Source organism: Amphiura filiformis, chromosome 11 (genome assembly GCF_039555335.1).
Source record: "Amphiura filiformis chromosome 11, Afil_fr2py, whole genome shotgun sequence".
Lineage (NCBI taxonomy): Eukaryota > Metazoa > Echinodermata > Ophiuroidea > Amphilepidida > Amphiuridae > Amphiura > Amphiura filiformis.
The window spans coordinates 20,599,479-20,613,243 of NC_092638.1; the positions used below are offsets into that span (position 1 = coordinate 20,599,479).

General features: G+C 37.4%; 1 protein-coding gene across 1 annotated transcript; it reads left to right on the top strand.

Moving 5' to 3' along the window:
* The first annotated feature begins 6,139 nt into the window (after positions 1-6,139).
* Positions 6,140-12,845, top strand: LOC140164527 (uncharacterized). The gene is made up of 2 exons (XM_072187827.1): positions 6,140-6,253; positions 11,347-12,845. Exon 2 carries the CDS (start codon positions 11,363-11,365, stop codon positions 12,194-12,196), a length of 834 nt encoding a protein of 277 aa, XP_072043928.1. The 5' UTR covers positions 6,140-6,253; positions 11,347-11,362; the 3' UTR covers positions 12,197-12,845.
* The last annotated feature ends 920 nt before the right edge of the window (positions 12,846-13,765 follow it).

A 13,765-nucleotide genomic window follows, 5' to 3' on the forward strand; every position in this document is an offset into this window, starting at 1 on the left:
ACGTGTGTGTTACTTTTCTTTTTTTCTTCTTTTTTGTTTTCTTTTTTTGATTTTATTAAAACTTGTTTATGGGTGCACACCAGTAAATAGTCCCCATTGACTTTCTGTACAAACAGGGTCCGGGAAAATATCATTTTCTTGACCTGAGAGCGACTCAGTCTTCAAAACGTATATTGCATCCTCTATTTTTATGACATTTTCAGCAGATATCCAGGGAAAAAAATTGTTCCCAAAATTTCAGTTGATTCCGATTTTACGTTTGCGAGTTATGCATGATTATGTGTATTACACTGCTCCATAGACAATGTGTTGTAATTTCACGATATCTTTGCTAAACGAATTAATCTGCAAGAACTTTTTTGTACACAAACATTATGTAGCCAGAGGTTTCCAGTGATATAAAAATCTCAACTTTTTTTGAGAAAAGTGGGGGGATGAGGCTGTGGATCACGAAATGCCCTTTTAAATGTTTTTAAAACTCAAACAAAAACATTTTGTGATCGCACGAAAACCGTATGATTTGTTTAATTCTTGATAAACATTGGGAAATCTTATTTTAATAGCGAGTATTAAACAAAACTATTATCATGTTTGTACTTTGTTCATTAACTTTCATGAACAGATGTGCTCTTTGTTGCTTTGTTAAAAAATGACTTTCTTTATGTGAAAATAAGTACATCTACAGGCATTTTGAGCATTGCAAGAATGAATGAATGATTATACCCTGAATTAGTATTGGTAGAACATTGTCACTCGTGGACAGGCACTATAGTCTATTGTAATTCCAACCATTTGTGCGATTTTCATTAAAGATGTAAAGTAGATTGTCGAAGAGAACTATTTTGATGAAGATCATGAGATCATGTTGATTGTTCTTTTAATATAACGTTGCTAGGGTGTTTTAAGAAGCATTTCGAAGCAGAAGCACCTTTTCCCATAATTTACAGATGGTAACAGTGAGAAGACAAGAACTCTCTGTTATTATTTCAAACTCTAAGTTGTAAAATGTAAATTCTTATTCATGGTTTAAATGACACAATTTGTTAGTAAAATTAATATTTAAAAAGACGTACGTTTCAAAATGATTGTAATCAGTTGTTTCAAAATAATAATATAATTATTATTAAGTTTATACAAAACCACCCACATGTTATAGACTAGCTGAAATTATTATGTTAAAAAGTTAAACTAGTTAAGTTCAAATCATTTGAAGTTTAATTGGGATCCTTAAAGGTATCGTTCAATATTTACGCCCGGGGGGTTCGACATCACGTTTTGCGTCCGCTTAAAATGTTTGTTTTGCTCTTTTTCCCCATTTTAAACTTAACATTCCCCCTCATGGCTCATGTAAAAAAATTCAGCTTCCCCCTTCAAGACCCCCCCCCCCAATGATTACCACCCCCTTAAACTCCCAATCGGCCACCCCCGGTATCAATATTGAATGTTCCTTAGCAGAGAAGATGGTAGATATTACTAAAGTTGGTTTTTTTAATGTAATTTGAAGTAAAGTGAAAATAAAAGTGTTAACATTGAGAACTGTATTAAATAAAAATTCCTTTAAAAGGAATAGGGTGGGCAAATGAAAAACTGTCAAGAGAAATGAAAGAATGAGTAAGTCTTCACAATTAAAAACAGGGAAAATATGACACAACATCGATTTCCAATGGGGGAATAACACAAAACGTATAAACAAAGTTAAGAGTTTTTAACTTAACACGTTTATACGTAAAGTTAAGAGTTTTTAACTTAACACGTTTATACGTTTGTTATTACTCCATTTGAGGTTGTGTCATATTTTCCCTGATTTTAATCTGATCTATTGATTATACTTTGGTTCTCTGCTGGTCAGTTGGAACAGATTTTCCCTGTTTTTATATTAACCCTTCACATCATAACAGAAGACGTTTTATGTTAATATTTTATATAAAACATTGTTATAAAACTTTTGTAGATAATATATAGTTATTTAAAACATTTTCGTAATCATAACTAGATTTTTTTTTTATCATCAGATAGAAAGACTTCTGCTCATCTTCTCTGGTGAGACAACAGGGCTGGGGTATCTTTCCATATCAAAGTTTCGATATCATTTTTTAACTTTGTAACTTTTATTATGATTAACATAACTGTATTTCAAAGCGTCAAACTATATCATTATTTTGTCCCAACAAAAATAATCCAGGGAATAAAATATTCATTCATATGTTTATTTATTTTATTCAACCTGGGCCATTTCTAGATTTCTACTGGTGCACATGCATTCTAATAATTTGTCTATAATACCTTATACAAGCATCAGCAAGCACAATTTGTCACAAGATTTGAAAAGTAAATAGCCTATGTACACATTGAACACAATACACACACAAGCTGTAAAGTACATATCGAAGCTGTCAGTATAAAATGATATATATGACCTTCATGATGCTATTAATTTAGCCCAAAGATTAGGAAAACTAGCAAAACTGGTGAACTGGTACTGTTGAAATACAAACATCTGCAAATCTTGCTGCAATTTCCAAATAGTATTTCTATTACTTAAATAATTATTTTTGTTATTTCTTTTAATACAAACACATTACTGCCTATGACGACTTTATCGTATTACTTACATATCAAAAGCAAGTAATAATTACACAACTCGCTGTAAACTATCACCTCTGTGGGTGTTTGGGATATAACCAGCACAAATATTTTCTCAACACTGCGGCATGTGAAAAAGTAGGTCAATAGTTAGACAAATATAGGGCGGGTGCGGCACGCCGCACCCGCCCAAAAAAAACACGTCTGAACCTATACAGAGCGAACTTAAGGGGTGGAGCAACTAAGGTGACGATCTCCGAAAAGTTTTTCGATAAATTCATTAATTTCTCAAAAAGTAAAAATCTCAGTTTAATAAATAACGGTTAAAATGAAAGCCATTATTGGGGGCCTAATTATCGTATCATTATAATAGGTCTGGAACCAATGCAAGCATTTGTTTCGGTGTCCCAAGTTCATAGTCAAATATGCTGACGCTATTTTTTACAAATCGCCTGGAATTGCATATTTAGGTTTCAGCGATTGCTGAAAAAAGAACACATCAAAAAATCATCACTGATATAAGGGGGTTTTCAACAAAAACAGTTTCTGGCAGGATTCTCCTCCTACCCCCAAAAGCTCTTCAAATAGGAGGTTGCGATTTCCATACGCCGTGATCGTACGCTACAAAACCACTCTAGTGCTGCAGCAGCATATCAAACCTACAGTAAGCCAAAAAATTAAGGTACCAGTTGTGTTCACCCCTGATATATATCCTAAATAAATAAAACAAATATGTTAAAATTAAAACAAGCAGTCAGTACCTGCACTCTTTAGCTCTGATTTAAGACCTCATTTCTTGAAATTAGTTGAGAATTAAAGAAACGGTAATCTAAAACCTAATGAAGAAAGGAAAATCAATCGTTGCACTTTTGTGTTCTAATCAATGAAAGCATGACGCTAGTTTTAACGTGCTAATCAAATTAATAGGGCTTGCAATGGAGCAAACTGCAACTTTTAAATTGGCATCTTCCTTGGGTATTAGAGCTGGTATTTAGATCGTCGTGTTTTTATTTCTAGAACAATTTCAATAAATGAGGTCTTAAATTCGAGCTAAAAGATGCAGCTATTGGCTGCTGGTTCGAATTATGACATATCTGTCTTTGTTTAGGATATATAAGTTTATGCAGGGGTCATATTCAACAATTGCTCGTGTATTGTTAAAAAAGCACACCAAACTGCTCCTCTAGTCATAAGGATACAGAAAAGGTATAGTTTGACAAATCTTTGTCAAGGTCAAAGGTATATTTTGACTTCCATAAGGGTGACGGTGGCTCAGTAGGACTAACAGAAGATCCCGAGGGCACTGCTTGAATGGATGAATGGAGGGCCAGAAACAACAAGAGTCAAATGTGAGTTTATGGGCAGCAACATTTTGATAAGGATAGCCGAGCACTCAAACACCACGAATCAACCGTAATTTCAGACCAAATTTGACACTGACGTAAAGTTACTCGTCAGTGCAGTGCTTTCCCTCGAATAGGAAACCTTTTCCTGGAGCAGAGTGAAGATCTAATAGAGCTTGGTTCAGATTTTATAGCTACAATCTTGGAAAATAAGTCTTGGAACACTTTTATGTCAAGAATTAAAAACTGACACCTCCTTTCCCCCGTGCAATGTTGGGAAATGCCAATGTCTTCAGCAGTTCTCCAAAGTATTCCAACATTGATTGATGGGAAGAGGGGAAGGGTAAATCATTGCTGCAGATGTCATGTTTGTTCAAAACCAAAATACACACCCGGGAATACACATCATTCCCATAATCATTGCAAATTCTGCACGGAATTACGACAACATGTACCAAGTGTTCCAAATACTTTTTCCAAGATAGTAGTTCAGAAGTGGTCTCAACTGTCAAGAATATTGAGAAGATAGGAAGAGAGCAGTAAGACACCTATTAGGCCTACTACTGACGATGACATGTCAGTGATATCGACAATCAAGAAGATAGAACAATCTAGCCTTGTTTAGTCGACAAAAAAGATTCGAAAACACAATAAGACACAGATGAAACTGACATCTTTGAGTGACTGCACTTTATTTTCCAGATTGCACATAGGGTGTCAGACAAGGGAGGGTAATTTGGACGACTTCTTCGCTCATGAAAACCAAGCGTTTCATCCATTACTCTCCCAGTTTGGCGAATTAAATCTGGGAACCAAATCTGATCTTGTAAGAAATAAACCCACCAGTTACAGATATGCCACAAGTTGATCAAAAGGGGGTAAGCAATAGGCCTATTTGGCAAGCCGAGAGGGGGGGCAATTGATTTTTGGCACACATTCATAGGGCGCCTTTTAAATAAAACGCTCTAAAAAGGCTTACGAAAACAGTACGGAAACGCTTAAATCTGCTAATTTTAATGCTCGCTGCGCTCACAACTAGACCATTTAAGGTTTGCGAATTGGAATCCAAAAATGTATCATTTGCAAAGGGGGGGGGGGATATTTTGTTGCAGGCCGAGAAGACCCCTCCCCCGGGCTCATAATTATTGCACACTGCACAGCCCCTAACTTGACTAACTATCAGTGAACCAGCTGTGTACTTTCATAGAGCTGACGTAGCTAGGTAAAATATTTTAAATTAAAACCTACCTTTCTAAATAACTCCAACCATTTTCCCCCTGATTAACATTTCTAAACATAATACCGTTTAACTTGACATCAGTGAACCAGCTGTTCATCGAGCTGCAGCTTTGGTAGAAAAAATGAAAAAAACAGAATAGATGATAAATAAGGAAGTCAGTTAAGTTTCCTTTAGGGGTGGTGCAATAATTATGTGTACCCCCGGTCTGGTTAAAGGGGGGGGGGGGTAAGCATTTTTTGGCAGGTCGAAAGGGGGGTCAAGCAATTTTTGGCACTGATATTTTGGGCACCATTTCTTTATTACGCCATAAAAAGGTGTAGGAAAACGTTAGGAACACATTCAAATATGCAAAATTTCCTGCTCGCTGCGCTCGCATTATAGGCCTATAAGACAATTTACGGTTTTAAATTCGGGTTCCCAAAATTCTTGCATGGGTAGAGGGGGGGGGGCAAGCGATTTTTGGCAGACCATTTTGTAAATTCACCACCCTGGGGGTACACATAATTATTGCACAGCCCCTTTAAATGACACTATTAAAGGTTCGCAAGTATTTAAAACTTGCGATTTGGTAGTAATTCACAGCATCTTGCAAATAATTGCATTGATCATTTCATAGCGAGTGTGTAGAATGATTCAAATATCACAGATAAACTTTTGTTGGTCCTTGTAGTTTTCTTCAGTTAATATGTTGTAAAGAGAGCTGAAACAACGCTTTTTTAAAACGTACATTTAATTACTCATTAACAACAATAAATCAAGCAATGAACTTTTGCAAAATATCAAAGTGTTATTTTTCAATAATATTATTGATTTAGATCAACAATACCTAGTCTACCCTTAAAGAAGTAATGGTATAGATAAAAGCACACAGGTACAAATCACAAGTTTAATTTTGAACTTTGCCCTGAACTTGAACCGTGATGGCATTTACCATCTTTTGTTATGTGTTTCCTGGCTCTGTGGTATTCTTCACTGTGTGCTATACATACGTATTCCGTATAGTGTGTATTACTTTTTCCATGGACTTGACAGCAAAATGAAAAAGGGGAACATTATTTGCTACAAGTTCTAGTGTGTCGTAAACCAGGTAAGACTTTCATTTATCTTTGATCTCAAAGATGCGCGATATTTCAGTCATTATAATGAAGCCAATATGAGGCCAAATACAAAACTTAGACAAAAGTTTATTATTAGACATGATTGTAAACACAGCAGTGATTTACTACACCTATATACAGGGGCGTAGCAAGCGGGGGGACAGGGTGGACGAAGTCCATGGGCCCGAGGGTTCAGGCATGGAGGTATATAAATAAATGGAGAATGATCGCCAGAATTCTAATCTCTTAAGTGGAGATTATCCGATTACCTCTATTCAATGAGTCACCAAACTTGAATGACTAGCCACTTCAGCCAAGCTATTGATCTCCACGATGGTTATGAGACTCTACCATCCCTTACGAAAATGGCACGCAGTTTTTGAACGCATGCAGCATGCAAGCAGCATGCGTGCCGCACCGCATGCAGCACGCGTGCAGTTGGTAGCGTGCGGATGCGTATATTTGGAACGAGGCACGCATGCAGGGAAGCGTGCAGATGCTTGCTGCATGCGTGCAGGTCATGAGCGTGTGCAGTTTGCATGCAGCATGCAAATCCATTAGCGTGCACTGCATGCGTGCAGCACGTACTGGCCATATATATGCGAGACAAAATCATGAAAAAAAAAATCAAAAATAATGGTTAACAGTGTAATCTGTCCTTACAATTAGTCTTACATAACCTGGCTATCCATTTCACAATGAACCAAAATTGCCTAGCTTAATTTTATACAAGTCACTTATCTAACTTAACCTACCTGATTTTGAACCTGGGACCTTCTGCATGGGAGTCTGATGCTTTACCATTTGAGCTATTGGGGTATACACATTTGATTAAGTGTTTTAAGTTAATATAAGCAATATTTTGATGACTAAACCGGCCAAAGTGCATCATTTTATGAATATTGATCAAATTTACTGTGAATATTGATAACATTCACTATAAAAATGTTGAATTTTGTTTTGATTTTTTGCAGTTACTGTTGATTCATGAATGGCATACCAACATTGGCCCAATATTGCAATGCCAACTATCAAAAAAGAAATGGCATTCCAACATTGGGCCAATGATGCAATGCCTACTATTGAAACAGGAATGGAATTCCAACATTGGCCCAATGTTGCAATATCAACTTTCGAAACAGGAATGACATTCCAACATCGGCCTAATGTTGCAATGCCAACTATCGAAACAGGAATGGCATTCCAACATTGGCCCAGTGTTTCAATGCCAACTATCAAAACAGTAATGGCATTCCAACATTGCCCAAAGTTGAAATGCCAACTATCGAAACAAGAATTTGCTTGCCCCCCCCCCTAGCCCCGCCAAAAAATGCTTGCCCCCCCCCCTGTTGGCCTGCCAAAAATTGCTTTCCCCCCCCCCCCCTCCCCTCTTAATTGGTCTGCCAAAAAATCTTGGTCTGAAGGTTAAATACTTAGAAAATGTTGGTCCGAAGGCTAACTTATTTATTCATTGTAAACATTTAAATATTTTCACTTCTAGATCATTGCCAAATTGTGACTTGATGTCAGTTGTGTAAAGGTGAATTAGTCATTGAAAATCCTGCATGCATGCAGCATTTTACCTTTACTGCTTCTGGAAACCCTGTATGCGTGCAGCATTCTAACTTTGTGATCTGGAAATCCTGCATGCATGCAGCAATATGCGTGCTGCATGCAAGATGCGTGCAATTTGCATGCAGTCCTACAGTCCGCACACAAGTGTAGTCTGCACGTAATTTGCGTACAGATTGGTAGTCTGCACGCAGGTTCTGCAAGCAAATTGTGTGCGCGGTGGATATTTGTGTGCGGTGCCTGCATGCACACAGCTGGTTCGCACACATGAACACGCAACCAGCAGGCCTTGCTTGCATGCTGCACACATCTGCACGTGTGCTGCACACTGCCGCACGCGTGCTGCATGCTTCCGCACACATTTTTCATTGCTTGCATTTTCGTAAGGGATGGTTCATTGATCGTCACTCCCAAAATTTCCTCATAGGAATTGACCCTACATTGACCCGTACCGGAAGGCTTGTAAAAGAGACTGTATAATGACGTCAGCTAGTCAATTAGCTGTTCAAAGTCGCCAGTTTTGATAGCTTATAGTTTCAATGTATGATTGTGCGAAAACCCGATGAAATTTGGATGTTCTGTTCTCAAGTTATGAAACTGTTTTCAACACTAGTTGTGCCGTAACTTGACAAATATACTTAGTTTTCATGTTCATATATTAAGCTTTTAAGGGGTCTGAGGGAGTTCAAATATAGTGCAAATGAAAGCAAAACGTTTTTACCTTCCGATTGTGAAAAAATTATGTTGGGCCAATTTGGGCCAATTGAGTTAAGAGCGAGTAAAATTTACCGGAAGTACTTCGGAATTCAGCTAAAATCTTTTCATCATCATTAAACTTCTCATTTTATAATAAATAATTATCAGTATTTAGGCCTAAATGATTATTAATATAATTTATTAGGGGCCATCATTTTCTTTGGAGGGGGGGTTCCAAATAGGCCTATACGGGGGGGGGGGGGGTCATATCTTTTTAGGAAAGAAAAAAAGGGGGCCATAGCCCAATTTAATTTTTCAAGAATCATGACCAAAATGTAGGGGGTCACAATATGACCACAGATATAAGCCTACAGATAGGGTGTTTATTTTATTCAAAAAGACTGATTTCAATGCAATTTTTTGGCGAAAATGACATTTTGATATTAAATTTTCTGAAACATGAGCACTTTCCAATAAACATTATAAGTAACTGCATTTAGCACCCCAATGAAATAAATGACCAGTGAAACAGACTTAACAATGTAATCAGCTTAACATAATCAATATCCCCTGAAATTGCCTATTCAACAATAATTGGTCATAACCAACGTAGTACAAAAGATGCTTGGCTAGATCATTCTCCATTTATTTATATACCTCCATGGTTCAGGGGCCCCAAGCAAAAGGGAAAATAAAATAAGCGCTGATTAAGGAGATGCTGCAAGGCATTTGGACTCACCGTGAGGAAGTTATGTGTACTAAGCCAAGTTTGGTTTACAAATTGGGGGCCTATAAGATCGACAGTAGTGGCAGAAGAATTGCAAATTAGAGGTAGATAAGCATAGTTTGTTCCAATCTTACTAGGACATTTGTAAGCGAAATAAATTTTTAATTTCAGACCATTTTAGCCCAAAAGGAAGGTGAATTTTGCTATGTGAAGGGCTAGTATGATATGCGTGAAGTGCGCAAAATTGTGCAATTTTGCCATAAACATGCTGTTGTCGGGCTAAGAAGAACATGCACAGGGCAATTTTGGGGGGCCCCTCTGGCCCAATGGTAAATCCGGCCCTGCTAAAAGGGCCCCGCACTGTTTCTTGTCCATGGGCCCCGAGGCTCTTGCTACGCACCTGCCTATATACAACATGTCAGTCAGATATATCGGTATACACATTTCCGCGAGAAATTTCAATGCTTAAATGGGCCTAATAAGATGGTGATGGTGTGGTGGTGGTAGTGGGATGGGGTGGTTGGTTGTAGGGGTAGTTCACACATGTTGCCAATCATGCATATAATCATTTATCTCCGTTGATTTACCTTAGTCTTCGGCTCATTTGTCATGTTTGTGGGTATAAAAATAAAAAATAAAACCCCATTTTTGGCAATGCTTTATTATTTGGCCACAATATGCGCAGAAAAGTGGCAGCATGACGAGCAACATTTTTGTTCTATTGTTAGGAATTTTAGGAGTTTTGGTGATATTTATTTAATTATTTTGGGCCAAAAGGTGCCGCATTTTGCTATCCACTAAGATAAATTTTTCTAGTGTTTATTGCATTGCAAAGAACATTCTTAGCATGTTTCTGTGAAATGTTCTGAAATTATTTATCTAATTATTGCTCGAAACTTTTAAAGTAATTGAAATTGATTTATAATGTATGTTATTAATTTTTTAATCCTGTGCCAAAAAGAAATTCATGAAAGTGTCGTGAGTGGCTGTGCAATAATTAAGAGTCCCCGGGGATAAACTTTCCAAGCGGCTCGCCAAAATTCGCTCCCGCCACCTCTCGGCCCACCGAATATCGCTTGCCCAACCCAACCCCCTCGACCTGCAACCCCCCCCCCCCATTTCCACATGCCAAATTTTTGGAATCCCAATTTGCAAACTTTAAATGGTGTAGATACATGTTGCGAGCGCAGCGAACAAGACAATTTGCATATTTAAGCGTTTCCGTACTGTTTCCCTAAGCCTTTTAAGGGGTGGGGTATGAACCTTTGGACAATGTTTATTCCGGGACATTAGAGCACATCAGACATATCGAATTGCATTCTGAATACGAAGAATGTCCTTCTGATATCAAATAATTTTGATTTTTTTGAAATTAGCAATGTAATACATATTTTATGGCAAACATTAAAAATTGATATTTTTGATATTTAACAGTACTCGAAGTAAACTTTATCAATCTGATAATATGTAGGCTACTTAAAGTGTATGTGGGTGGGATGTAAAGCCGACGATCAATTGAAAATTTCGTATTGTAGATATGCATTTTTCCCAAAACACTAAAAAAAATTACGTCTTTTTGGGAAAAAAATCCATATCTTCAATATGAAAGGTCAAAATTTTCAATTCAATTGATCGTCGGCTTTTCCTCCCAGCTACATACACTTTAAGAATTATTTTATTAGGTTTATACAATTTACTTCGAGGACTGTTATATATCAAAAATGTGAAAAATATCAAAAATGAAAATTATTTGATATCAGAAAGACATTCTTCGTATTCAGAATGCAATTCGATGTCCGATGTGCTCTCATGTCCCATAAAAATACTGTCGAAACGCTCAAAACGCTAATTCCAGATCCCTTAAGGCGTTGTATTTAAAAGCTTGCCCCCCGGCTTGCAAAAAATTCCCCCAATTCTACCCTCTCACCAGGGTACATAATTATTGCACAGCCCCTACAGCAGATGTCCCAAAGTTTTCCATTTTTATGCTCATTATGCCTACTTTCCCTGTAGTATAAATTAAAAATTGCGACCATACATTTATACATCTCGCTTTATTTAAATCACTTTCTATATTAACTTTTCCAGAAATTACCGTCGCATCATGTTATCTTCCGAAAACCCAAACCGAGTGCGTGTCATCGCTTGGACTGTTCCTCGTTCTGCGTCGACGGTGTTCATGAAGTCAATTACTGCTAACGGCGATGTCAAGGGTTATTTAGAACCCTATACCACGGCAGAGCATTTTGGTCCTGAAGGTCGCTTGAAACCAGCCAAAGAAGTACCAGCTGAGCCCACGTACACTGTGGAAGCTGTTAAAGAATGGTTAGAGGCGGAAGATACAACAGAACGGAGTGTGTTTGTTAAAGATCTTGCGTACGCAGTTGATGGCCGTTATCATGTCATGCCAAAATATTATCAAAATTCATTTATCATCAGAAAACCGCTATCTGTTTTCAAATCTTACTACCGACTTTTTAGTCGCATGCCTGGCGACCCTGAACAAAATCTTCATGATTGGTTACCGAAAGATGTCAACATTTTCAAGTGCTTAAGCGATCTGGTAGAATATATTGAGTCGACCTTGAAGGAAGACTTTTGCATAATAGATACCGAGGATATCATGAAGAATCCGGCTGAAATGATGAAGAAATATTGTGATAAAGTGGGTTTAGTATATAATGTGGGGCTACTGCAATGGGAACAAGGCCTGCCAGAAGAAGAGACATGGGTCGTGGGAGATGCAGTACGAGATGCAGAAGCGGAATTTAAATGGATGGAAAATATGACGAAAAGCACTGGCTGGGGAGTAGGAATTAATCATCCTTCTGCAGAAGGAGAAGAATTCCCCAAGGTGGTATATGATCTTGCAGAAGTAGCTTTACCTTACTATGAACAGTTGAGAAATCATCCGAAATGCCTTCACCTCAATCATTAACTGTTTTGAAAATATCGTACGCCGCGCTGTATTTGCTGATCACTTTTACCGTGTTTGAACGAATTGTTTTAGTCTATATATAATAATAAAGACTAATTTGAGATAACTTTTTCTGACGAATCTTAACGAAGAACCATACAAAGTGAATGTTTTTACATTAAACCTTTAATTAGTAAGCGGGTTCGCCGTCAGACGGTGAACCCGCTAAAACCTACTAATTAAACAGTCCTGTACAATGATTTTATAAAGTCGATAATATATTATCGAGTAGAGCTCATGGAGGCAGCCATTAGCAAACCACACATTATCAGATGGCTGGATGATTTTCAGCTGCACACACAAATGAATAGGAGAATTTTGAAAATGAATCATGACTTTTTGATAAAATGCTTACGGCAAAAATTCTGAGCCCTGGGTGATTCTAAATTTTACATACAATGCACAAAACAATATTTGTAAAATCTATGTCGAGAGATTAAAAAAGTTATCGAGAGAATGTTCTGTAAATATTGTTTTAAGGGACGCACCATTTGATACTCAGGGGGGGAGTAGGAAGTTTTTCAAAAAAAAAAACTTCCCCCACTACATGAGCAAAAAAAAAAAACTTTCCCCACCAACACTAAAAAAAAAAAAAAACCTTCCCCACCTAACTGTGTATAAATGCATGAAATTAAAAAAAAAAAACTTGCAGCCGAAGGCGGCAAAAAAAAAAAACTTCGCCGCCTTCGGCGGCGAAAAAAAATTTCTTCCCCCGACCCCAACTTCCTACCCCCCCCTGAGTATCTAATGGTGCGTCCCTAAATTAGCACAAAATACAATGGCTACAGTTCCTATCTTGCCATTGAAAACTACAGGAAGACCACCCGCAGAGTTTCAAGCCACATGCCAGACAACCTGGCGCCAACTGCAAATGGCTGCGCCCATGTGATGTAAGTCGATAATATATTATCGACTTTATAAAATCATTGTACAGGACTGTTAAAAGTCATTATTAGGCGCTACGTTTGAATAACATAAAAAAGACTGCCAGGCGATGACCTTCTCATTAAACCTATAACAAACATTTTGGAACAAATATTTTTTTGTCAACACTTAAAAACATTATATTAGAATATTTTGCATTATGTTTTTAAAAATGTGAATGTTTGAATGTTATTAAAACGTTTTATACACTTCATATAACCCGACATTTAAACGTTTCTAGTTTGTTGGGAATGGGCGATCAAAAGATTGGCGTGTGTAAGCGACTGCAGGAAATTTCTCCCTTTTGTTTGTTCAAGTGGGTTGTTGGTCATATTTCAAGACAAAAGACTCTACAGATTATGGGATAGGCCTTTAGCGGGTTCGCCGTTATTACTGTCTAAACTTGTCCGACAGTTTTAAACTTGTCCGACGGCGAACCCGCTAAAACCTACTAATTAAAAGACTACATTATTAGGCGCTACGTTTGAATATAAACATGAAAAGACTCACATTCTCAACAGGGATTATGTAGTGAGCCAGCGCTAATCTCCTTACCATATTATTTTCAAACTCGTTATATCTATCAGTGGCATTTTAGCGGGTTCG

Coding starts and splice junctions, on each gene's coding strand:
- LOC140164527 (XM_072187827.1), top strand. CDS start 11,363: ATGTTATCTTCCGAAAACCCAAACCGAGTGCGTGTCATCGCTTGGACT.